A 24,323-nucleotide genomic window follows, 5' to 3' on the forward strand; every position below is an offset into this window, starting at 1 on the left:
AAGATTGAAGCTACGGTCTACCGTGGACACCCTGTAAAACTTCTCTTCGTTTTCAACCAGCAAATTGACTGGTTCAGCGCTGCTCAAAATACAAAGATTTGAATATCTCGACCAGGGAAATTGCTAAATAATGGTAAGAATGCTGTTGCCGAACAATCCGCAACTACTGCGAGTCAATAGTAGTGCTTGCATTGCCCTTGCCAACACGAAATACCGTGCACGTGCGATGGCCGTTCAACCTAACCCCACTTAATCGATGTTTCCGCCAAATCCACAGGCTGCTGCACCCAAGGATATTGAGAAGCCCCATGTCGGCGATTCTGCCTCTGTGCACCGCATCCGCATCACCCTGACATCCAGGAACGTGCGTTCGCTGGAGAATGTGTGCCGCGACCTGATCAACGGTGCAAAGAACCAGAACTTGCGCGTCAAGGTGAGAATTTTGCGTCCAACTCAGGGATTTAGAGGTTGCATTTACCTGGAGGCTTTGCGTTCCCCCAGACGCTTAGCCTAGTCATTAATAAATGCTAGATAAAGTGCCAGAATCGGACATTATTCCCGCACTGATCGACTGCAGAGCTGGAATATCACATGGTTCAGGCTACAATACCCATTTTCATGAGGAATTCCTTTCTAATTCTTAAATATTCATTTATTTCAGGGCCCCGTGCGCATGCCGACCAAGACCCTTCGCATCACCACCCGTAAGACTCCTTGTGGTGAGGGTTCCAAGACCTGGGATCGCTTCCAGGTGGGTTATCCCCTATAATATATATAGTAACAAACGGGCGAATCTGATATCGTGGTTGGGCATTCAACCAGTCGCTCCACAGTATCAATGATTTGCCCAGATAAAACGTATTCTCATAGTACAATTTGTTGGTATTTCCTCACACTTTGCCTCTCTGAATGCGACAAAACTAATTAATAATGACTCAGCTATTAGCTTGCCAATGGAGTTGCATATTAAATCAATATTACATTATTCCAGATGAGAATCCACAAGCGCATCATCGACTTGCACTCGCCCTCTGAGATCGTCAAGAAGATTACCTCCATCAACATCGAGCCCGGCGTAGAGGTTGAGGTCACCATCGCCAACTAAGATCGGCAGATGCCACATTTTTACACCTCGAAAAGTTTGGCGTGCTAATAAAAACAAAGAACTTTTTCCATACACATTTGGCCAACTTTATTGTGCGAAAATTGGAGTACTTTACTGGAATGTTTTTTTATGGTAAAGGCAGTCTAATAGTAGTCGGGAACTGGGGCGCATGCAATCTTGACAAAGTCTGCATACCGCACAGTGCTATTGTTGTTCACATTGGCCTCCCGGAAGATGTTGTCCACTTCGCGCATGGACAGGCCCTCTCCCCAGTTTTGAAGTAGATTACGCAGCTGTCTGGCCGAGATGGTGCCCTTATTCTGCGGATCGGCCGCTTTAAAGGCGGCAATGACCTCGTCCGGCAAACTCTCCACCTTGGAGTGCTGATGCATGATGTCCAGGAAGTCGGCGAAGCTCATTTTCCCATTCTTTTGCTTCAGATAGGAAACCAGTTCTTGGATCGTCGGCGAAAGACCCAAAGAACGCATAATAACCTGATGACGTGAAGTTTACACCATTAGTATGTTTTTTTTTTCTGGGGTGGGAGCTCAACTCACGGTTAGTTCGTCCAAATTGTTGATTTGGCCCGAACGGGCGAACAGATAAAAACACTCACGGAACTCTGGGGGTTACAGATAAGAAATGTTTTCGGTATGAAATCATCAATTCACATTGATACGCATATTTACCATCAATGTCCTGTTCTTTAAAGTAACGAGCCTGAAATAAAGTTCAGAAGTAGAAAGTTGCATAAATACAAATGGTTAATGGGGGCAGTCGAGTGGAAAGTGCAGTTATGAACAGAAGAAAGCATTTTCAGTTTAAGTGAATGGCTTATGTAACTCACCATTTTAGAGTTTTTAAATACGTTCAATTAGTTGAATTAAGCTTACTAAACCATAAATAAATACCGTAAACAATAAGATAGAGTTAATAAATAAACGAAGCGTAGAACTCAAACAGGTAGCAGCCCAGTGTGACCAACAAGTTATGGGACCGTTGACGGCAAATTCAAACACCACATTTATCTGTGGTAAGACCGTATAACTGTGGGATTCCCGGTAATTCAAATTATCCAGATTTAGGGAATACTTTTTAGAAATGAATTAAAAAGTAAGAAACTTTGTCTATCAATTAAATAACACATATCATTTAACTCCGTCTGTAGGAATATTTCAATTGATGACCTACACTGATATTCATTTAGTTTGCTTTAAAAAACTGATTTGAGATAAATTTGAATTTAAATTCATATTCTTACGGAATCTTTGTTACATTTGTTACTATTAAATTAAAATACGAATGTTTGATCCCCTTTAATCTTATTATAAGCTAATTAGTTTTTACTGCAACCAGCTTCTAATAGATTTAACGCTTTTTAACTAAATGGGTTCACCCAAAATAAAAAACATTTTCTTTTTGACTTTAAAATGTATTTACCTTGCGACACAATTACACAAGTCAGAGCACACTGTTGTATTTAAATATTAAAACAACATTATTTAGTTATTGTACAATAAAAAATATCTGCTTCCCTTTGCATACAAAAAATCTGAAACTGCACCTGATGATCTTAAAAACTAAGTACGTCCTCATCAAACAAGAAGTTATAGTATATAATATATGCTTGCGAGCCCCGGACGGCACCGCTTCAAATGAATTTGTGAACATCAAAACTAGAAAGTATAGCTTAAAGAAGCAATATGCTAATAATTTGTGTCCAAATGTTGTAGATAGTCGAAATATTAGTTGTATTTGTGGGTGGTTAGGTCTGTAGTTGTGTTTGGATATTTTAAGCGCCGTTTCTGCCCAATGGGCTCTACTAAAGCGTTTCCGTCTCAGATACACGAACTGGTAGGCATAAGTACGTCGTCGGCACCCTTGCCTTTGCTGGTTAATGCACATTGATGATGGACTCACGGCCCTTTCCAACGCCCACCCAGCGCACGGGCACACTCAGCTCGCTCTCCAGAAACCGGACGTAGCTCTGGGCATTCTCCGGCAGCTCCTTGAAGTTGCGCACCTCCTCAGTGGATGTCTGCCAGCCAGGCAGCACGGCGTACTCCACCTCGATGTTTCCGAGCTCGGCAATGGTGCCGGGGAAGTGGTCAAGCTTCTCGCCATTGGGCTTCTTGTAGGCCACGGCCACCTTGATCTCCGGCAGCGTGTCGAGAATATCCAGCTTGGTCAGACAGATGCACGTGTAGCCGTTGACCAGCGAGGTGTACTTCAGCAGCGGTATGTCCAGCCAGCCGCAGCGGCGCTTCCGCTTGGTAGTGACACCGACTTCAAAGCCGCGCGTCTGCAGCAAGTCGCCAATATCCTGCATAACGAATGGGGATCATAAGCCAAACGGTTGAAAGGGTATTCACAAAGCTACTACTCACATTTAGCTGCTCGGTGGGGAATGGACCGTCGCCCACTCGCGTCGTATAGGCCTTGACCACGCCAATCACCTCGCCAATCGTCTGCGGGGGCAGACCCAGGCCCGTGAGAACACCGCCAATGCTGCAGTTGCTGCTCGTCACATACGGATACGTGCCGAAGTCGATGTCCAGCATGGCCGCGTTGGCGCCTTCGACCAAGATCGTCTTGCCGTTGCGCAGGGCAGTGTGCAGGAAGCAAATGGTGTCCTTGACATAGGGACGAACCTTATCCGCGTAGTCCTTGTAGCGGGCCAGCTCGGCCTCTACGTCGACGTTAATCGATGGGAACAGGCGCACGTGCGTGGCCACAATCGACTTGAACCTAAATGGGTGTCAAAGAGGGCGGTTAGAATCTAGGTTCCCCTAATTCCCCCAGCCAAAACTCCTCTCACTTTTCGCTGAATAGATTGAAGTCGCCGAGCAGCTCGCCCACTCGGATGCCATTGCGGGTAGCCTTGCTGGAGTAAGCCGGACCGATGCCCTTCTTGGTGGTGCCGAGCGACTTGCCGCCCTTCTCAGCCTCCTGCATGCCATCCACATGCTGATGGAAGTCGAAAACCAGGTGGGCACGATCCGAGATGATCAGCCGGTTCTCTAGGTGCTGCAGCCCCTTGGCTTCGTTCTTCAGCACCTCGTCGAATAGCGAGGGCAGGTGAATGACGACGCCATTGCCTGCAAATGTAGGGTTCATGTTCTTAGTATTCGTTCATTTTCCGGTCACTAGCCATTTGCAAAGTCCCTGCATTCAATAACTAATAAATTACGAACAAACTGCAGTTGGCAGGGGTCTCTAAATCTTAGTTTTATTGCCGTAAAACACATTTCTGTAAAAGCCAACTTAATAGGGCCTTTTCTTGTTTAAAACTAATAAACAAAGCAAAACGGTATATTGTGTGTCCCAGGAAAAGTAAAAGCAACTATCAAGTTCTTAAATTCTTCAGAAAACGAATACGTTTTAATGCTTTTATAACAGTTCTTCGCAAATCGCACAAGTTATCGTTCAATCCATGGACTTTTCTTGATGGTCCTATAAAAAATAGTCAAGATAAGACGTTCTTCGATCAACTTAAATGTCACATAAGAACTGCTTCAACAGCATAGAGATTTGGCTGCCCTCAAAGACTGATATCGATAGCGCGAAGAGACATTGTTGCATAATAAACGAAATGAGTATTCTTATTTTGCGCATCCATGGAACCAATTTAAATATCATAATGCCAAAACACGCGAGCCGGCTCAACGAACGGGGTCGTTTTGAATTGAGTTCCGAGCGGCAAGGAAATTAAAAATAATAAGTTAATTGCCTGATTAGAATAATTTTCCGCTTCACGTATGTGAGCCTCAGTTTTTTTTTGTGGTCGAGTGTCATAAACGATATCTGAATGGCAAAGCTTTTGGGGAATTGTGGTGGTTGTGGGGTTTCGCTGGCTTGGTGCGGATGGTTCTGACTATCTCGTAAATTAGTCTTGTGACAAACGATGACAGTGCGGATGGCTTGTTGCTCTGTGCAAACAAACCAACCCCAACCCCACCGCACCCACCCACGACCACTCGCCCTGCTTGCAACATCGATTAAACTTTGACAAAGTTGCGATTATTTTATTGACAAACTGGCGACCTTGGCGTTGACAGTCGGTGACGTCACTGCGGCACTGGCTGGCACCCAGGTAATATACATTTTACATATTCCACGCTGATTTAATTATCTAAATTGCTTATCTACGAAAATAGAATAGAGAAAACCTTTCGTTTTCACGGTCAAACGGCGTACCAAAGTCGAAAAACAGACCAACTGACCCGCAAGCCAATGTCAATGATGCACTAAATCTCTGCCAGAAATTCCTTGCCTACATCTGACTTTCTATATATCGGACTACATATATGCATATGTTTGTATATAGCAGCATGTATATGTATGTTCGATACGTTCAATTTCACTTCGCCGCAGAGCGAGTGAAAACTAAAAGCAAAACAAACGGACAACAGACCGTATATTTACGACCTATACTGTATGCGAAAATTCTGTAGATATGTATGTAATAGAAAAAATACAAAGGGGAATATCTTGCTCATTTTCATTGACAATTCTTCTCTATAAACTCTGCATATGCGTTCTAATATTCTAGTCAAAATATTCTTATAACTTGAAAAATAAAAAAGTTGTATGCTATATCTAGAAGATCCCCATCAAGTTATGATGGGAATCATACAAGATACTTTATACAATGAGCTAAGACTTATTTTTCTTCATTAGTCTTGCAGATCCTGGCCTACGTACAATATACACCAAATCAGCATCCCAACTTACCAATGACGGAAACGCATTTCTCGTTCACAACTCCACTGGGCAGGAGATGGAAGTCGAACTCCGTGCCATTAGCCACCACAGTGTGTCCAGCGTTGTTGCCGCCCTGTGGATTGGAAAGATTGAAAATGTAGTTTCCCAGATATACAAAGTATGCCTGTTGATATACAAAATTAGCAATATTTGTTTTGCTTTCGTTTGTGCGACGAGCGAGAAGAAAAACAAAAGCTTGTGGGAAAAATAAATAAATATTATAGGTATATCTTGCGAATTGAAACACACAGAGCCCATCGAAAGGGGTATCTACATACATATGTACATAAGTACGTATTTGTCCCACGTGCCCACAAATATCAAATGACAATAAATGGAAAACGTTTTCACACATACAGATAACTACGACCATTTCACGTAAGCACTCGAGAAATTTAATGTGTTTTTCCGTTTCATTTCATTTTGGCAACTGTACAGAAAATGCCTACATTTCGCTAATCTAACGAATTTGTTTTCTATATGAAGAGACCGACCGTCAGGAGAATACGAAATGGGTGATTAGCGGCAGCAGAAGAGTGAAAATTCTGGAACCTTCACAAATTATTGCTAAAAACCAAAAACAAGATAATCAAAATGTTTACGCGGTGCCAAGGAGAGGGCTTATACATACATACATGTGTATGTATGTATGCACATAGCTTATAGTCCGGGTCTATGATAAGATACGGTGAAATGGCGAGATCGCAATCGGCGCGCCTTCAAATGCCCTCGAAACGAGTTCCTGGCCTTTGGAGACGCAGTATGCGTAATTCAGAACAGATCATATGTATTGTACATACATAATATTAACGATCCAGTAAATCGGGAAATCACCCATCACAGGGGGCGTGTCAGTCGTGTGACTCAGTGCGATTATCAACTGAGAATGCTATTATATAAGGCACACTGATAAGACTTCGATTCTGCGGACCAACCACAATGATGGTTTTGAATCCGCTTCTGGCCGCATATCGTCCATTGAACTGCGTAGATGGTTTCGAGAAATCAACAAGTGGTCGGACATAAACAACCCGTTACTAGCACGCAATGTTCTAATCCTACGGATGTTTTTACAGCCCTCCCGAGTTCTGAAAACTATAGATAATTATGAACGATTGGATTGCATTTCCAGAGATTCTATGACCATGACTCCAAGTTTCTGCTAAATGATGTTGGGCGGTTATGTAAACCCGGCGGCCGAGCGGCCAGCACAGATGTGTGGAAGAGGGATGGGGATAGAATTTAACGTCAGCCGCGAAAGAGACGGCCGCTCGCAGAGAGAGAAGGAGACAGAGAGCACCAGTGACGAATTCTGCTGCGCCAACATTGTTGGCAGACATGCTGACGGAATACTAGTGCTGTAGGCTATTGTCTTGAAGAACATTGGTTGGTGGGACATTTATGAATAAAATAGAATTTGCTGATTTATGTTTAAATAAATAGGCAAAAAAAAATCTAAAACGTTACTACAATGCATAGGAAAGTTTTTCAAGAGTAAAAATATAATAGAAGAAAGTTTACCTAACTGTTTTTCCTTTGAAATATAATTCGGGTAATGATATAAATTATTTAAAAATATATGGAATAGAAAAAGTTTAGCCTTGAACTCAATTATGAAAAGAATACCAACGACATGCTACTTTCTTTTTTGACATCACTTACATAATATTTTTTATAACTAATCGTTTTCTTAGTAAAAACTATAAGAACAAGAAAAATTGTATCTATAAAATAGATATTTTTCTTTGGAAATACTTTTGTTCAGTGAACCTGTGTAGGCGGGAACATGCTAACTACACCTGCAGACTAAGTTAGTTCCTGACCTCTGAAACAAGCCAGATTTGGCGTGAAAACCGCTGCGACGGCAGCACTACGGCATACAGACCAACACATGGGAACGCCAATGGAAGTGGAAAATGTAGCTCAAGGGAGGGCAGGGGAGAGGAGCACACATGCGCGCTCTGCACGAACACTTGGACAAACAGGCTCACGGACGGACGCACACAGACGCAACCACATGGCGAGATGGCAGAATTGATAAATACAAATGGGAAAGCATGCGGCGGCGGCGGCCGAAAAGAGCGATAGCGAGTCTCTTTCGGGTTGGAAAAAGGTGGCTCATCTGGTGAAATACGCAGAAGCTGGGTGGCAGGCTAACTGGGCTATCGGGTGCCTAGATTTGGATGTCCTTGGGCAAGGATATCGCGCGTTATCAATGGCGATTCTTCTGATTTTTCCCTACTTTCCGGTTATGCCCTCTGCTCACCTGACACCTGCAGACGATGTCCACATCGGAGGCCAGCATGTCCACCACTTTGCCTTTGCCCTCGTCGCCCCACTGGGCTCCCAGGACGACGTCCACCTTTGACTTGTACATCTTGGTGCGGCCTTGGTGCAGCTGCTCGTAGTGCGTGCCGTTGGTGGCGCTGGCAGACATTTCCCCGTAGTGGAACGGAACAGATCGGATCGGATCGGAGCACGGACACGGATCTCGGGCACTCGGAAATCGTTCGCGAACACGTTGTGATTACTCTCTGCTGGCTGCGCTCGACCAGCATTTGGCTATAAAACAAACAGAGGGTGGCCCGGTGCGGGCGAGCGGTCCTACTGCGCGCGCCATTTGCGCCAGCGGCTCGCGATGGTAACACTGAACGCGTTGCGTGGGTGGAGGTGGTACGGTCATATTAGGTCCCTTACTGTTTATTTGCAGTTATATTTTTATTTTTAATTAATTAAGTTGTTTTTCATTTATATAAGCATTTTCAATCTCTCATAAGTCTTTTTACATTTAAAGTACTTAAATAATATATTATTATTCTCTTTTCATTGATGTTCGTAGTTGATAGGTGTATTGTTTAGTTACAACGAATTTTTGTAAAAAGACTAACTAGTTAATATTTAAATATATTTTATCTTTAAGGTTCATATTTGATATACATAGTTATTTGCTAATAAATTCCTATGTAAAAAACAAGAGAAATTGCGTAATTCAAATTAAATCCAACTCTTATAATATCTAAGTCGTATAATTTGTTTACAAACAACTTTATTTTGTTTACAACAAAATAAAAACTTATCCATTTGAAAAGCCGTTACTTAACGAATCGTGGTTACGGTCACACTACAGCGATCAGCTGTTGGCGACCGCACTATTTTGTTTATTCCATTTTGTTTGACCATGTCGGAAGCCGATGAAAAGTGTCACTTGTAAGTAGTTAACAAGTAATATTAATTATAGCGGTTCAATATATATTAATCTCCTGCAGCTGTCGCGAGGTGTCCTTCAAGTACACCTGTCCCAAGTGCAATGCTTTGTATTGCAGCGTGGGATGCTACAAGTCCAAGGAGCACCTTAAATGTTCCGAGGCTTTCTACAAGTCCTGCATTCAGGACGAGCTGACCCAAAACACGGTAACGCAGGAAAGCCAGGAGGACATGCGGAAAATATACGACATACTGAAGAGGATGAGAGAAACGGACAGTGGTTTCAATCCCCAGGAATTTGATACAGATGGCCTGGAAAATAGTTTGGACTCGGATGGAGGCGAGGAAGGAGAGTCAGAAGAAGATGAGGCGGAAGAAAACGTCACCGAGGGGGACATACTGGATGAAGACCTGGAGGAAGACATTGCAACTCGACTGAAAGGCGTTGATATCAACGATGCGGATGAAGTTTGGAGCCGGTTAACTACAGAGGAGCAAGATGAGTTCCAGAAATTGATCACCAATGGAGATATCATGAAGCTTATGCCAGACTACAAGCCCTGGTGGATCAAGCCGAAGAACTCTAAGATTGTGATTATACCTACACCCGAAGAAGCTGCCAAGAAAGAGAGCCGTGTTCCCGAAATTTTCGGGAGCATTGCCAAATTCTCCGATATATGCAAGAAAACTCCGTCTCCGTGCCTGCACTACAATTTGTGGAACATACTAAGCGCCTACGCCTGTGTGGCTCGTTTCTTTGGCGGCGAACAGAGGACCAATGCCAGCGAGGCAGTGGCCCACCTTGTCAATCTCAGCGCCACCTTAAAGTACGGCACCAACTTCGAGGATGCTGAGGACGCTATTGTCTCCGTAGAGATGGAAGCCATCACCACGGGTAATGGTCCTGCCGGCGCGGCTGCAGTTGGAAGTGCTGCAGGAGGTGCCAATTTCCTCGTCGACAACAGGGAGCAGCTGCAGCAGGATGCCCGCCAGTTGATGGCTACGAAGGAGCACAAGTTGGCCGCCCTTAGTGATGTTCTCTATCTGCTGCAGCAGACGAAGGCAATCAGTCGCCGTAAGAATACCCAGGAAGCCGAGTTCCAGAAGCTGTTCGCTTTGGCCAGCGGAAGTGTGCAATTGGATCGCACCAAACTGGCGCAACTGGTTCGCAAAATCGAGTTTATGCTGTCGTATGTGGCGCGGGAAGAAGTCCTTTAAGCAATCCTCTAAAATAAACATTTCAAAATAATTCTGTTTTTATATTGTCCACAAAATTTGGAGCGGTATTGACTATAGATTGATTGTTATTTTATTGTTTTATTTTACTTGGAATTTAAATACAACTATGTATAATTAGTGTACACATTTTGATTGGAAACTTCAGTATTTTAAGGACTTAAAGAACAAATTGGTTTAAGTAAAACTTGACTTTGTGCTAGTACTGTAACTAGTACTTAAAAATATGTACAGATGTCTTAAAAATAAATGTATATCCTAAATACATTTCGGTATTTTTGTATTCGTATGGAGCGGTATTTTCAGCTAGCCGCGAGGTGTATTTGAATGGTCGCGAAACGGTCACACCTCACATAGTTTTTTTAGTTGGCGATTCCAGACACACACTCGAGTTGTAGTGCTTTTTTACGCTATTTTGTTATTGGTAGGTTGTCGCCCTGCTTCGGTATGAACAAGTGCCAGAGACCCAAAGCCAAGGATTATTTAACAACCATTTAAATGCAGTGCAGCTGCAGCAGCAGCAACAACAAAAGCGATCGCAATTTAGAACAGAACATTTCATGTAAACGCGTTTGGGTGTAGCGGAATTTCGCTTCCCGTGTGTTTGTGTGACCTAGCCGAGCGTGTGTGCGTGTCGGTGTGCGTCTGGCAACAACAAAATCCAATCGGCCAGCAAGTGCTCTTCGTACGCTTCGCCTGCTAAAAATTAGTGCACAGCGAAAGCATTTTAATAGCAGCGCCCCAAGAAAACCTTATGTAAGGTGTGCTGGAAAACGATGCAAATATTTACAGTAGAAACGGTCGAGACAAGTTCAATCTCAAAGATAAACGAGTTTCTTGGTTGTTTGGCGGAGGGGGATTTCTTATCGCCTAAGTGTGCGACGTGTTGGTTTAGATGTGCATATACGTATGTGTGTGTGTGTGTGTGGCGCGAGTGCTTGTGAGAGCGCCGTAAAGGTGCTTATCTATCTCCACAAATATGCGAAGTATGCGTCAACCTGTTTGTAAACTTTCTGCTGGCCATTTCCACACGCAAAACACGAAAATCGCACTGAGCCGCGATCCTATATTTATATTTATAGCCGATGATGGGGAAAATCCGTAAGCGCATCGTGAGTCGATGACGCCCAAATCAAGTCAACCCAAGATACAAGATTCCACATTCAGCAGACCCAACATCACCAATCTACACATGTGTGTAGGTGATTAAACTTCAGCAGAGGTTATTATACATATATAAATAAGAAAGCATGTATATAACCGGTCAATGCTGCTGATAACATAACCGTTATTCACCATACGGGTGTGTGCGAGTGGAACTCAAACTGACTGCATTGTTTACAAACAGCTGATGCAGGGAAACTCCACTCCACTGATAAGATACCAAGATTTCCCATCGCCGAGTATGAAAAAATTTAGCTCGCTACACAGAGAGAATTGAAATGTTAAATGTTGTCACACGTAAGGGTCTCCAATACGATGTACACTGCTGCTCTTAGGTTAGACGCACAATCGTTTTTTTTTTAACAAAATCGATCATTTATTTGCATGCTTTTTTTAATTGTCCAAAATGCTTTTCTTATCAAAGTTTTCTGTTGGTCATTGAATTAGATGCAGCTTAAATTTCTTCGTATTGCGTGGACAAGTATAAACTGTTGTATTGAAAAAATATAACAAATAAACGAATAAAGTGTTTTCGAGCTACATTTGAAGAAAAAATGGGTAAAGCTGCTGCTTATTGGAACGTCAAAAAGTAGACTTCCTACACTCGCAAGGATTGCCTAATCGGAACATTGCCAAACAGATAAATCGCAGCTGCAGAACTGTTGATAGATATTTGAAGGTTCCAGAGGCATATGGGAATAACTTCAAAGGAAAGAAAAAAGCACTATCAAAGCAAGCAGAACGCCAAATTGTTAGAATTGCTTCGAATTCTAATTTTCGAATTTGTCCGGAGTAAAAACAAGCGTATCAACTGTTCAGCGTACAATCAGAAATGCAGAACACCTGAAGCGTGTATGTATATTAAATTTCAAATTCAATTTTTGGGATCTCATTTATCTGGGTTACAAAATATGGGTGCATGAGAATTCCCTTGATAAGATGAAACTATTACGGTGGAAAATGTATGCTACACAGAAAGAAAATCTGTCAACATTATCTATTTATCTCAAAAAACAGAAATAATATTTGAAAGCGATACTAAAAATAATCGAATTCAAAATAAATTACAAATATTTATTTATCTTAATATGGTTAAAAATATGTTTATTTTTTAGTTTCGAAGAAAATTTTTTCAATTAAAATAAGACATTACCTTAATATTCCAATTTGAAAATAGTAAACCCATTGGCAGAACACCATGCAAAGTTGCACAATGAGTCAGGGGTGATAAGTCCAGTCTTTATCAATGGGGACACTCGGCGAAACCGTCAAGAAATATGGTCGTTGATAAGGCTCCAGTAATTAAAGTTCTGCCTGTTGCATCAATGTGAAGGAATTTCTTAATTGAACAAATTAGGCAAACAATAAATTTACTCAGAGCCCGTCTCGTTTGGGTTTACTATAGTATGTCGTTTAACAAACGATTTGTTGGTCTTAGCCAAACACTACAAAAATACAAGTTTGCGTATAAACAAAGAGCTTTTTGTTGTTGCTGCTGTGTGGAAGTTGTTTATGTCTGCAGTGTCTATTTACGTAACAAAACTCATATTTTACGATTATTGCGCTTAAGCCCGTCGTATGTGATTGATTAATATTGATTGGAATCCACAGGAAATGTCCCACCACAGCGATGATCAGCTCCTCCAGGCTGGAAGCGATTCCTTCTGGGAGCCCGGCAACTACAAACGCACCACCAAGCGGATCGAGGATGGTTACAAGTGAGTGGATAATCCCCAGGGAGTCTTGGTGCACAGAGAGATACTTTATTTTGCCATTATGTCAGTCGAATTCCTCGACATAATACAATTGGCTTAATATTCAAAAACATATTCGTAGCTGCAACCCAATCGTTTTTCAACGTTTCTGTCATACCAATTGGTATTGGTAACTGTATCTTTTCTGTGTGTTTAGTAGGTCATGCAGTGTCATCACATTGTTTTGAATGCAAACTTACAGCAATTCGTATTTATTTAAGGGAAAAAAATAAGAAAATATAAAGACCTTGGTATAAGCATTGGTCTTAGTATTAACTCAATTTGTTCTACTTATGTGGACATTTCATAAACTTTTTTAATGAGCTTTGATTTCTAGTGATACAATCAATCTTTTTAAGCAAATAGGTAATGGGTTCTCTCTGTGTATTTGCACTGGGCGACGCTGGGTCATTGCCAGCCGAATATATCGACACCCGAAGCCCAAACCCAAGACAAAAATTCAAACCGGTTTGCATTATTATGATTCTTGTCTCATTTCGCCCGCAGACTCTGCAATGACCTACAGCAACTGATTCAGGAGCGTGCCGACATCGAGAAGGGATATGCGAAAAGCCTGCGCACCTGGTCAAAGAAATGGGGTGAACTCATTGAGAAAGGTAAGTGAGCGGCAGGTGGGGATCTGGTGAGATATGGGGATGTGGGTGGCTGTGGCCTGTGGGATGAGACATCATCAGTCGTGGAAGCCTTCTGTTGGCCAACACATTCATTCACGAGCTAAAAGCCCAGTGGAGCATCAAGTGACCCGCTCACGTTGAATTCCCACCACTTATTTGGCCCACTGGCTGTTCTTATTTTCTACATTCTGTACATCATTCTGAGCATTGTTGTTGCCGTTGTGCGATAAGTGGCTTAAGCTATTAATGGTTTTTTTTACGTTTTTCGTTACCTCGTTTTTGTCGGTTGTATTCTGCAAAAGCTGCGCACTGTGGTTCAAAATCGCCACACCAATTTATTTAAGTATGTTAATGAGCGGGGCTGGCAAAGTGTTTGGATTAACTAACATAAACATATGCATACACTCTTCACACTCTTCATTCTAAACAATTAAAATTCGGCAGCGGAAATCTTAAGTTTGTACAAGAGAAAATAATAAATAAATAAAGAATCAAATATCTGTGGGTTTCTGCTTTATAGTAATATACAATTTTTATTTTTTGATATATAAGTTATATGGGTTCTTAAGGTTTTATTACCTTGCTATTGCCTCATATATGTACTTCTATAAGTACACACTACCAAATACTATTTTCGAAAACGGCGGTAATCATCGACTCACTCATTGTTTTCGGAATTGGGTCTTTGACCATTTTTAGCGGATGTCCGGCACAGTGTGCGCGCTTCTTCGTAAAATGAAATCGAGTACAGCGCTTGCGAAGTTGGAAACCGCTTTGCCCCATTGGTACTGTTTGCTTCTATTGCTGCTATTTTCTGTGACCGCCTCTGCACGGAATTCTCAGTGTCCACTTTCACAGTAACCAGCGATGGGCAATTGCAAAAGCGACTACCATCACTTCCTCCGCCTCCGAGTGCTCTTCGAGTTTTCTTATTTGCGAGGAATTTGCCTAGCCGCGTCTAGCCAAAGATACAGATACGAATACGTGTGCAGATACAAATACAGATACAGATACGTTCACAGTTACAGATACGGAGACTGGGAGGCAGAAGCGCTGGACAGTGGCCCATAACTCGGCACCAAAGCAAACCGGCACCAGAGCGTCGCTTGAAATGGTTTCAAAAATCAATGCGACGAGAAAATAGAACGAGTTATTTGTGTGCTAAGCGTCTCAATTTCTATATATCTGTTTGTGTGCCTTTTCACAGGGGGAATTGGGAATAGTGAGTCGTTAGGCAAACGAGTTCCGTGCACTGCCAATTATAAGACGAGCATCATATCAACTTGATTGCCGTGTGTTTGGGGTCCCAATAAAAAATGCCAAAAATGTACGATGTTCCTCCATCGCAGCACCCATACAAGCGCTTATTCTTCGGGCATTTTATATTTGCTATACCTATAGATATGGCTACATATGTATGTTTGTATATATCTTGCGGCTGCGGCTGATTAGATAAACCAAGTACCCGCGGGGCTCACGATGACGTCAGCCGCAAACAGCTCGACAGGGTGACACGCTTGTAATCTGTTGTTAATTGAGAAACGCTAAAAGAGATATATAACGAATGTCTGATTTGTTTCAGGCCCGGAATACGGAACCACGGAGGCAGCCTGGAAGGGCGTTCTGACGGAATCGGAACGCATCTCCGACGTTCACATGAAGATCAAGGACAATCTCTGCAACGATGTGAACAGCCAGATAAAGACGTGGCAGAAGGAGAACTACCACCACACGCTTATGCAGATCAAGGAGCGCAAGGACCTGGAGGATCTGTTCAAGAAGGCCCAGAAACCCTGGGCCAAGCTGCTGGCAAAGGTCGAGAAGGCCAAAGCGGACTACCATTCGGCCTGCAAGACGGAGCGCAGTGCTACCAATCAGGAACGCAATGCCAATGCCGATAGCTCGTTGTCGCCGGATCAGGTAAGGATCTTTTTTGTAAAAGCAATAGTTTAGTTATACATATGTATGTATAACTATTAATTTAATTTATTTATTAATTTTATGCTCACACCACTTCTCATTTCCTAATTAGGTGAAGAAAATGCACGATCGAGTGCAAAAGACCAAAGATCAAGTGCAAAAGTGCCGGGAAAAGTACGAGCAGGCGATTGCCGAAATCACCAAATACAATTCGGTGTACATCGAGGACATGACATCCGTGTTTGAAAAGTGCCAAACCTTTGAGAAGACGCGTTTGCAGTTCTTCAAAGAAATCCTGTTCAACGTGCACTCGTGCCTGGACCTCACAAAAGTGCAAAGGTGCGAATTGAATTTGATTTGAGTTTAACTGATCCATTTAAATAACTTTTACATGACTTACAGCCTGCCCCAAATCTACGAGGAGTTCTCCCACACGATCAACAATGCAGACCAGCAGAAAGACCTAAAATGGTGGTCGAACAATCATGGCATTAACATGGCCATGAATTGGCCATCATTTGTGGTGAGTTTTCTGTTTTTACTGAAGCCCAGTGTGGCCGCTAATGGAAGAACTTCCTATTTGTTGACAGGAATATACGGAGGAGTTCCGTGACATTGCCAAGGGCAACAAATCAAAAGAGGCACTGCCGGCAGCACCCATCACGCTCATCAACCAGCGACCTGTGGCCGAGGATGTGCACGTAAGCCAGTTGACTACCCAGTAGTTAATATCAGACTAAGCCAGCTCTTTAGCAGGAATACCCCCAGACAAACAGCCTGAAGAAGAACACCAGCACCTTGAGCAGTGTCAGCAGCAGAGCGAGTGTGAAGAGCGAAATAGCGACCACGCAATCCTCAGTCACCACATCGGAAGCCAAAACATCGGCGGCGGTTGCCGGCGCTGCGACGGCAACGGCAGCAGCAACAGCGGCGTCAGCGGCATCCAATCGCAACTCGAGCGTAACGTAAGTTGAAACAGTTTGTATTGTTTTGAATTACACTTGGACTGCCTGATGGCTTGATGGCTGAATGGTTGTGTATGGCTGTATGGCTGGCTTGCTCGCCAATCCAGAGACACGTCGCGTTGAATGCGCTCATTTTCATTGAACTAATTGATTTCAATTTGTATACACAGCAACGGCAACGGCAAAGTCGATGCAAATCCATTCGACGAGGAGGAGGAGTGGGACGAGAGCGACAACGTGCTGGTGGACAACGGTGAGCCAGGCGTGCCGGTCAAAGCGCTGTATGATTACGAGGGCGCTGAAAGTGATGAGCTCACATTCAAGCAAGGTGTGTAGAAGCCCTCCATATGATAATCTCCAACGGTCACCGCTCACCGCTCGTTCGACCCTTTTACTCTTTCAGGTGATGTTTTCGAGAAGCTCGAAGATGAAGACGAACAAGGCTGGTGCAAGGGACGCATGAATGGGCGCGTCGGACTGTATCCGGCCAACTATGTGGAGACCGCGTAAGCGGGCGTAGGGGAAGAATAGGGGAAGTCGTTAAGCAGTTATATACGCGCAGATATGTATATGCAGCATAACACAGAGGTTAGAGACGCATTACGGATTGCGTATTCAGTAAAAGAGTCGTTGATGAAAAATTACCATACATATGTATTAGAAATTGTTATGAGCAATCGCTTGCACTATTCGTACTTATCCGGACGATAGTGCGGCATCTAAGGCATTGGGCATCGAGTGGATGCAGCGATCCCAACACCGATACCGATCATCCAACCAACCTACCAATCAACTCACCAACAGTAGCAATGCGGCCGTTAGCAGGCCGATACGAACATGCAGATATGTAACAGCAAACTTAGCGAATGTCGTCAACAGAACAATAAGTGTAAGCGTCAATGTACGGAATGACATTACAAATTAATTGTATTATGTAATATTTATGCTATGTATAACAAACTGAAACTGAAATTATGTACTTTTTGTCATGATGCGGCGGCAATTTTACTCCCTCTCTGTGCCGTAAACCTTTTATGTGGTCAGCCGGGAGGCGCAGCGTAGTTTTTGGCATATTTAGATACTGTACATGCATAGCATTTGTAATGCGTTTCTGGAACATTTTATATTATTTATGAAGTTTTGTGTATACATACGTGTTGGATTATGTATACTGTAAATGTACATTTTTAAATGACCTAAATTATTGAAATAAAAAAAAAACCAAAACCCGATTACGATTTCTTCAGTTTATTTGGGTCTGTTTTAGATTCGAACTTCAGAATTGATTCATATTACGCTTTTAAATTATTTAAACCGTTCAGTTAGAGTTTCAAATTCGTTGCATGCTTTTGGGGATGATCATATTAATTTCAATCACTATTAGAAAAATCAAGGGTTAGCTATTTACCGCTAATTTATTTTTTGACTGTTATATGATTAACCCTTGATTTTCATACGCGTTACTTGTAGAGTTTAACTGTTTACTCGATTAAAAAGTATGAAGTGTTTTTTTTATAGTGTTTATATATTCTTGATCAGGATCACTAGATGAGTCAATTTGGTCATGCCCGTTTATCCGTAAGATCGCTTCGATCTATAAATTATTAAAGCTAGAAATCAGCGTAGGCATACAGATTCTAGTGACGACCACAAGCCGAAAAAATCTGTGCTAAATTATCGAGTTTAAAATTTTTCCTTTTAATTATTATAGCGTTCACTTTTTTATAATAAAATTAGTTTAGAAGAAATGCGAGTATAAGGGCCAAGGTATTGTTTTGTAAATGAAGATCGAAATATGCTTCAAATTGTTTCGATACTAAGCTAAAATGAAGTCTAGACTTGTAATAAAAAAAGCCGAAAAAACTAGTTGTGTTACTTATCTTACATTTTCTGAAAATGCTTCTTTTTATCGTCTTAAAATTTGATATGCCAAATTTTTTTGGAAATGATCGTCTCATTTACCTCGCCTCCTTAACTTTTTGTTTCATTTTCATACTAACGGTCGTAATTAAGTATTAATTTAAAGCAGCGCTGCTAACAGCCATTGAAAAGATTAGCAAACTAATATGGCATAAAAAGTAAACAAAACGAAACAAAGCCATTTTAAGTGAAATTGGTTTATGGTGATAAAACAATTCGCATGATACTAATTTAATTTGCAATCTATTTATTCTACCATTTAGAATATGGAGTTACTGTTCTGGTAAATATATTTATTTCATTCAGTTCATAAATAATTAGTAACAAGTAAATAAATATCAAAAACTACTTTTCAAAATTCATTAAATAATTATCTCTGAAAACTGTTTATATGCTTTATTTATTTTTTTAAAGTGTACTTACTTTGATCGATGTTTATCCATATTCTCCATAATAGAATTATTACAATGCCGTATGCAGTGTGAATTTACCTTCATTTATTTTTTGCACCAGCTCATCAATTTACAACAACAATTTAATTACCTGCATGCCTTTTTCACTTGCCGTCTGTGACTTTTTAAGCAAATGGAAAAATGAGCACCTTATTGCATTTCAAGTTAGATAATCTTATAAACTCACTAGTTTTATTATTCAGAAAACTTTTGTTATTTCAATTCTTTAACTCGTCGTTTTGAGTTCTCAATATATGCTAAACGTACAATTTTGCGTTAGTGTTTTTGACTTAGTGTTTTGGGGGATGCCAAGTCACGATTAGTGAAGATCGTGACTAATCGTGAAAAACTCTTGCTACAATGACAGAAAAAATTTGTTTTTTTTTTATTATATTACAAAGAAGCATTTAACTTGAATGTCTGCCTTATCATTTTAATTAGCCCAGGTAATTATTTTTATATATATTACAAACTCAGTAATACAAAGCTTAAGATTTCAGTGTGTACTTAGTTTTAATAATGCCGATCGCTTAGCAGCTTCATTAGCTCAGAAGTTATAATCACTGAACATCTGGCTTTTTTGGAAGCTGTTTAGGGAAATTGCCACGTCAAGCACCCGGAGACAATGGCATTTCAAACGTGATATAATTAAATCGTACCCACAATACTTGGTTATTGTACTAGAAACAATTCAGATATATATTGGGATAACGTAATCAGCTTCAAGTGGCAACGAATCGCCTTAGAAATAATTTTGGTACGTCGATGTACTTGGAGTTATCACCATGGACCCGACAGTTCCCAGAAACTTTGGAGCACTCAGTGGTTGGTTGAGTAGTAACAGAGAACCCCAAGCATTGTGGAATTCTGAAAGCTATCGTCAGTTGAGTGTTAAGTACCGAGCGGAGCGGACATATGGGGTCCGATTTGTGATAAGTCGCGGAAATGGTATGGATAACGCCGGGTCTAGAATAAATTTACCGGATATTACTGGATAACTATAGTTTAGTGCAATAAATATAACCGATTTATGTTAATGGAGAAGTTAGTTTTCGATTAGTGTCAATTCTATAATGACGAAAATTAAATATGAACTTGTTCCAAGTGAGGAGCAAGAACCAAACGAAAGTAAAAAACCTTTAAATTGGATAGTGAAAATATTATTTGTTGTCTTGGCGCTTTTTACCCTGGTCATTTATACCTTGAGCGGCGCCAATAATCCGCTCAAGAACAATGCAGATCCATTTTCCCCTTGGAAATCCATGAGACTCCTTGCGGGATCAGGTTGGACCAATAATCCCGGAGATCTGTCGAGTCCTTTGAATGTTAAGCATACAACTCGTAGTCTGAGTACAGAGAAGCAATCTACGGAAGCAATCTATAATAAACTAGCAGATACTGAGAGCACCACCGAGGATCAAACTGAGATAACTACCGTAGACCACACGGATGAAGTCGTAGAAAGTAGCACTTCATCACCAGCTACTGGAGCATCGAAAACAGAGACTTTATATGCACTGGAAGGAAATGGAAAGAAATACTTCGTCCATAGCCCGCAGTGCCAAATGAGCCACCCAAATCCGTTTGCCAATAACATTCAGCACATCTACAAGAAACATTCCTATATAGTGTGTGATAAAAGTCGCGACATGATCACAGTCAACTACAATGTAACTGACAGCACGTACAGGCTGCACAAGAACGAGAACTCCACCTGCTGCTTCAAGCAGATCCTTCGAGCAGGAACTTCAGCCAATGCGGATCATAAGTACAAGTAAGTTTCCAAGGACATAGAGATGGACACTGAAGATTAGTATCCCGGCAGGCTGGGTCCTTGCGTAGAATTTCACCAGGACTTCTTGGTGCCAACAGAAGTGAGTGCCATGATCACCTATTGCCGTCGGCCTCCATTCGATAAGGTGTCGCAAAAGGATGCCTTCAGTTTTGTGCATCCGCGAAAGGATCAGATCGAAAATCCCACAACGCCGCATAGAAGAAGGCCCAGCGTTTTGCTGTGGGGCATTGATTCCATTTCCCGAATGAATCTTGAGCTTACGATGCCCCGTATGTACGAGTACTTGAACAATCAACATTGGTTTGAGCTTCAGGGATACAACAAGGTAAACAATAATTTAATTTTGAATGAAAACACATGGATTTATTAAAACTGCAAGCCTTTCTACATTAGATGGGCGATAATACGTTTCCGAATCTGATGGCGGTTCTCACGGGATTTAACAAGACCTACGCGAACGCACGTTGCCATCCTGAGAAGGTGCGTGGCCTGGATGCCTGTCCGTTTATTTGGAAGGACTTCAAGGACAAGGGATACACAACTGCCTTCGCCGAGGACTGGAGCAAGTTCTCCACGTTTGACTACTCTAGCAGGGGCTTTTTCAATCCTCCGACCGACGTGTACGGCAGACCACTGGTCCTGGCCGTGGAGAAGGAGCTAACGATATTACAACGGGGTCAGATGCCCTACTGCTTGGGCCGCAAGCCGGCTTCCGAATACATCTATGACATGGGCGTGCAGTTCACCATGGTCAACCGGAACAGCACCTTCTTCGGAATGTTTTGGACCAACACATTCAGCCACAACGACTTCTCTATGCCCTCCGCCATGGATGAGAGGATGGTGAAGTACATGCGGACGTTGGACAAGAACGGCATAATGGATAACACCATCATCATCTTCTTCAGCGATCATGGATCCAGGTTTGGACCATTGAGGAATTTGGACAGCGGTTTCGTGGAAGAACGCTTGCCCTTCATATATATCCGTGTGCCGCGTTGGATTCGTGAGAAGTACCCGAAGCTCCTGCGCAACCTGCAGATGAACAAGAACCGCCTGACGTCGCCATACGATATCCATGCCACCCTGAGGCACATCCTGGAGCTAGACACTCCCAAGGATAAGCTACCTCGTCCCGATGGCTGCTCCAGCTGTCACAGCGTTTTCGAGGAGGTGGACTGGTCGAGGAATTGCTCACAGGCCGGGATCGAGGATCACTGGTGCGCATGCAACAGCTTCTCCGACGTGCCCACAACGGATCCCAGCGCCAGGAGCATGTCCACCCAGCTGGTGGAGGCCATTAACGAATATGTGGCCAGCAAAAAAGGAACGAAACGGTGCAGTCGCTTGAAACTGAACCGAATATCCTCAGTCCAGAGAAGAGGAAACTCCAATCGGTATCTCATCCAGCTGATGGCCCAGCCGGGTGACGCTCTCTTCGAGGCCACCGTGGATTGGGATGCCAGTGCCCAAAGGATTCCCGCTCAGATGCCCAGCATCAGTCGGTTAGACACGTACGCCGCAAAGTCAAGATGCTCGTCGGTTAAGGAGACCAAAAAGTACTGCATCTGCTGAGTTCCAACTGCAAACTCTGGACAACCGCTAGACCGCACAAAAAAGGACTCGCTACTGCAATCTTTCGGATCTCGGAGCCTTTGTTCTCCGGAGCAATGGAATCTTATCACTGGGGTGGATCTGTGGCCGGATGGTTAGTTGCTGGCAACTACTACTTTTGGCAAACGTAATTGCAGCTCGGCAAATTGTGCGAATGGAAAATTAGTTGACAATTACATGACAATTGGCAGATACTCGGGTAATTGTCGAGTGATTAGAAAAAAATACTGGCTCTAATTAACCCAAATCTTTGTAAATATTTTTTAAGCTAGTTGTAACAGCCGCTTAGAAATATAAGTTGTATCAACAACCCAAATCAGTTCTGCACAGTTTGCTTTCTTTTATAAGGATGGAAAACGTTTAATTCATATTAAACATAAATGCACACAAAGAGCGAATCCTAGATTATCTAAATATATATACATATATATGTATCGGGTATCTGGATTCGATAAAAAACGTTAGTATTGAACGCTTTAAGAGAGGCAGATAGGATAGGATAAAGTCTAAAACTAGGGGAATATAATATATAGTTACTTGGCACAGAAAAGTATAACTGACTAACTGAAAATATACTGAAATAACTGAAAACCTATTCAATCGAGATTCCCACCAAGTAGTCAATGAATGACAGTGGCATGTGTTTTACTAATTCGGTGGTTGTCATATGCTTTTTTGAAGACCTCTATCATAAATGAAGTAAGCTTCTAAAGGTTAGTGGTTTTTGATTTATGTAAGTGTTAACACGAAACTATGACATACAATGGTGCTGTAAACGGGGAGTGATGACATTTTCAAAAAGCTTATATCTTGCATCGGTTCCATTCAATTTGTTACCCATTTGTGGATAGGAATTGCAAAGAATTCCTTCTACGCATGGGGAAACTAAGAAGTTTCTAAAGATACGTTAAATAATTTCAAAAGAGGCTTGCATATGGATTTCGAGTAGTAGTACGCATACAGGATTTAGTCGATAAAAATAAATCTTTCATAAATGTAAGGGTATAAGAGCTTCGGCTTAGCAAAACTAGATTCCCTTTTGCTTATCAATTTGTTAGATATGAAAAAAGAACACCCAGAGTTGCAAGGCCTAGATAATTACTTTGTTGTTTAACAGTAAGCACCCGTTTGATTTATCAGTTAATAATGATAGATAAGTTTTCCCTTAAATCATTGGTTGTGGGCTCAAAATTAAAAAAAAGTCCCATGAAGAATAATGAAAATGAATTAGTTTTCATACGTGTGTATGCCGAGTTGAAGTGATATTTTGAGTTTCATTATCTTCCATTCATCAGTCAAAATGTCAAATAGCATTCCCACTAAGAAGGAAAATTTGAAATAAGATAATTGGTTTAATTTAAATATGAGAAAAATGAAAGTCGTTGATAAGCTGCCATTTACGAGCTTTCCTCTCTTTTGCAAAGTAGATAGTATTCTATTGTGGTTTTTATATGCTGGCTATTCGGTGGTTATTTTCAATTAACAGTGTAATTGATACTTTAGGAACTCAGCGAGGGTTGCCTCCAAACTCGTTTCGCAAAGGCAACTGTTATGAAAACAAATTTACGAATCAATCAAAACATACGAGCATCAAAACATATCAGGCTCAACTTGTTTTCCCATCGAAAGGGATGGACTGAAGTGGAATGGGATGAAATAGGATGGGCGGGCTTGAGAAAAACATGGCAGCGGATGATTTCATATCGGGGGCAACTACCCCGAACATCGCCAACAAAGCCACAACAAATCAAAAACTATCACATTCATATTTGTATTGAGGCATATCATTATACAC

The 24,323-nt window shown here is 41.8% G+C and overlaps 6 protein-coding genes and 3 non-coding genes across 12 annotated transcripts, besides 2 other annotated features; 7 read left to right on the forward strand and 2 right to left on the reverse strand.

Moving 5' to 3' along the window:
• The first annotated feature begins 40 nt into the window (after positions 1-40).
• RpS20 (Ribosomal protein S20) lies at positions 41-1,216 on the forward strand. The gene is made up of 4 exons (NM_079697.3): positions 41-133; positions 278-433; positions 662-751; positions 992-1,216. Exons 1-4 carry the CDS (start codon positions 131-133, stop codon positions 1,103-1,105), a joined length of 363 nt encoding a protein of 120 aa, NP_524421.1. The 5' UTR covers positions 41-130; the 3' UTR covers positions 1,106-1,216.
• snoRNA:Psi18S-1295 lies at positions 470-609 on the forward strand. The gene has a single exon (NR_003901.1). It is a non-coding gene; the product is annotated as a snoRNA:Psi18S-1295 (small nucleolar RNA).
• snoRNA:Psi28S-2562 lies at positions 786-920 on the forward strand. The gene has a single exon (NR_003902.1). It is a non-coding gene; the product is annotated as a snoRNA:Psi28S-2562 (small nucleolar RNA).
• On the reverse strand, positions 1,173-2,099 carry CG17272 (uncharacterized protein). The gene is made up of 4 exons (NM_142660.4): positions 1,953-2,099; positions 1,795-1,825; positions 1,663-1,727; positions 1,173-1,599 (listed from the first exon to the last, which is right to left on the reverse strand). Exons 1-4 carry the CDS (start codon positions 1,953-1,955, stop codon positions 1,249-1,251), a joined length of 450 nt encoding a protein of 149 aa, NP_650917.1. The 5' UTR covers positions 1,956-2,099; the 3' UTR covers positions 1,173-1,248.
• Positions 2,100-2,526: 427 nt separating this feature from the next.
• Adss (Adenylosuccinate synthetase) lies at positions 2,527-8,440 on the reverse strand. The gene is made up of 5 exons (NM_142661.3): positions 8,136-8,440; positions 5,840-5,942; positions 3,924-4,203; positions 3,493-3,853; positions 2,527-3,428 (listed from the first exon to the last, which is right to left on the reverse strand). The coding sequence occupies exons 1-5, from the start codon at positions 8,304-8,306 to the stop codon at positions 3,000-3,002; spliced, it is 1,344 nt and encodes a 447-aa protein (NP_650918.1). The 5' UTR covers positions 8,307-8,440; the 3' UTR covers positions 2,527-2,999.
• On the forward strand, positions 4,955-6,072 carry asRNA:CR44047 (antisense RNA:CR44047). Of its 2 annotated transcripts, none has more exons than NR_074031.1 (2): positions 4,955-5,198; positions 5,786-6,072. The 2 variants fall into 2 exon arrangements; NR_074032.1 differs by lacking the exon at positions 5,786-6,072 and adding an exon at positions 5,263-5,547.
• Positions 8,441-8,986: 546 nt separating the features above from the next.
• On the forward strand, positions 8,987-10,315 carry CG31223 (uncharacterized protein). Its single transcript, NM_169932.2, has 2 exons — positions 8,987-9,076; positions 9,136-10,315. Exons 1-2 carry the CDS (start codon positions 9,048-9,050, stop codon positions 10,289-10,291), a joined length of 1,185 nt encoding a protein of 394 aa, NP_732563.2. The 5' UTR covers positions 8,987-9,047; the 3' UTR covers positions 10,292-10,315.
• A 343-nt stretch (positions 10,316-10,658) lies between these two features.
• On the forward strand, positions 10,659-17,978 carry Synd (Syndapin). Of its 3 annotated transcripts, none has more exons than NM_001275858.1 (10): positions 10,659-10,733; positions 13,085-13,191; positions 13,735-13,844; positions 15,445-15,782; positions 15,895-16,121; positions 16,185-16,305; positions 16,373-16,483; positions 16,536-16,747; positions 16,918-17,075; positions 17,151-17,978. In NM_001275858.1, exons 2-10 carry the CDS (start codon positions 13,088-13,090, stop codon positions 17,255-17,257), a joined length of 1,488 nt encoding a protein of 495 aa, NP_001262787.1. In that variant the 5' UTR covers positions 10,659-10,733; positions 13,085-13,087; the 3' UTR covers positions 17,258-17,978. The 3 variants fall into 3 exon arrangements, with proteins under 3 accessions (NP_001262787.1, NP_788697.1, NP_001262786.1); NM_176520.2 differs by having other exon boundaries at positions 16,539-16,747; positions 17,151-17,716; NM_001275857.1 differs by lacking the exon at positions 10,659-10,733 and adding an exon at positions 12,257-12,325.
• A 291-nt stretch (positions 17,979-18,269) lies between these two features.
• Positions 18,270-18,382: a mobile genetic element.
• A 1,617-nt stretch (positions 18,383-19,999) lies between these two features.
• CG15695 (uncharacterized protein) lies at positions 20,000-22,841 on the forward strand. Its single transcript, NM_142663.4, has 3 exons — positions 20,000-20,893; positions 20,945-21,239; positions 21,308-22,841. The coding sequence occupies exons 1-3, from the start codon at positions 20,193-20,195 to the stop codon at positions 22,487-22,489; spliced, it is 2,178 nt and encodes a 725-aa protein (NP_650920.3). The 5' UTR covers positions 20,000-20,192; the 3' UTR covers positions 22,490-22,841.
• Positions 22,842-23,150: 309 nt separating this feature from the next.
• Positions 23,151-23,472: a mobile genetic element.
• Positions 23,473-24,323: the final 851 nt, after the last annotated feature.

Source organism: Drosophila melanogaster, chromosome 3R (assembly GCF_000001215.4).
Source record: "Drosophila melanogaster chromosome 3R".
Classification (NCBI taxonomy): domain Eukaryota; kingdom Metazoa; phylum Arthropoda; class Insecta; order Diptera; family Drosophilidae; genus Drosophila; species Drosophila melanogaster.

Coding starts and splice junctions, on each gene's coding strand:
- RpS20 (NM_079697.3), top strand. Junction 434..661: donor ACCAGAACTTGCGCGTCAAG/GTGAGAATTTTG, acceptor CATTTATTTCAG/GGCCCCGTGCGCATGCCGAC. Junction 752..991: donor AGACCTGGGATCGCTTCCAG/GTGGGTTATCCC, acceptor ACATTATTCCAG/ATGAGAATCCACAAGCGCAT.
- CG17272 (NM_142660.4), bottom strand. Junction 1,728..1,794: donor TAAAGAACAGGACATTGATG/GTAAATATGCGT, acceptor TGTAACCCCCAG/AGTTCCGTGAGTGTTTTTAT. Junction 1,600..1,662: donor ACAATTTGGACGAACTAACC/GTGAGTTGAGCT, acceptor TCACGTCATCAG/GTTATTATGCGTTCTTTGGG.
- Adss (NM_142661.3), bottom strand. CDS start 8,306: ATGTCTGCCAGCGCCACCAACGGCACGCACTACGAGCAGCTGCACCAA. Junction 5,943..8,135: donor ACATCGTCTGCAGGTGTCAG/GTGAGCAGAGGG, acceptor TCCAATCCACAG/GGCGGCAACAACGCTGGACA. Junction 4,204..5,839: donor GAAATGCGTTTCCGTCATTG/GTAAGTTGGGAT, acceptor CTACATTTGCAG/GCAATGGCGTCGTCATTCAC.
- CG31223 (NM_169932.2), top strand. CDS start 9,048: ATGTCGGAAGCCGATGAAAAGTGTCACTT. Junction 9,077..9,135: donor GCCGATGAAAAGTGTCACTT/GTAAGTAGTTAA, acceptor AATCTCCTGCAG/CTGTCGCGAGGTGTCCTTCA.
- Synd (NM_001275858.1), top strand. CDS start 13,088: ATGTCCCACCACAGCGATGATCAGCTCCTCCAGGCTGGAAGCGATTCC. Junction 15,783..15,894: donor GCTCGTTGTCGCCGGATCAG/GTAAGGATCTTT, acceptor TTTCCTAATTAG/GTGAAGAAAATGCACGATCG. Junction 16,748..16,917: donor AATCGCAACTCGAGCGTAAC/GTAAGTTGAAAC, acceptor TTGTATACACAG/CAACGGCAACGGCAAAGTCG.
- CG15695 (NM_142663.4), top strand. CDS start 20,193: ATGACGAAAATTAAATATGAACTTGTTCCAAGTGAGGAGCAAGAACCA. Junction 20,894..20,944: donor AATGCGGATCATAAGTACAA/GTAAGTTTCCAA, acceptor GTATCCCGGCAG/GCTGGGTCCTTGCGTAGAAT. Junction 21,240..21,307: donor AGCTTCAGGGATACAACAAG/GTAAACAATAAT, acceptor TTTCTACATTAG/ATGGGCGATAATACGTTTCC.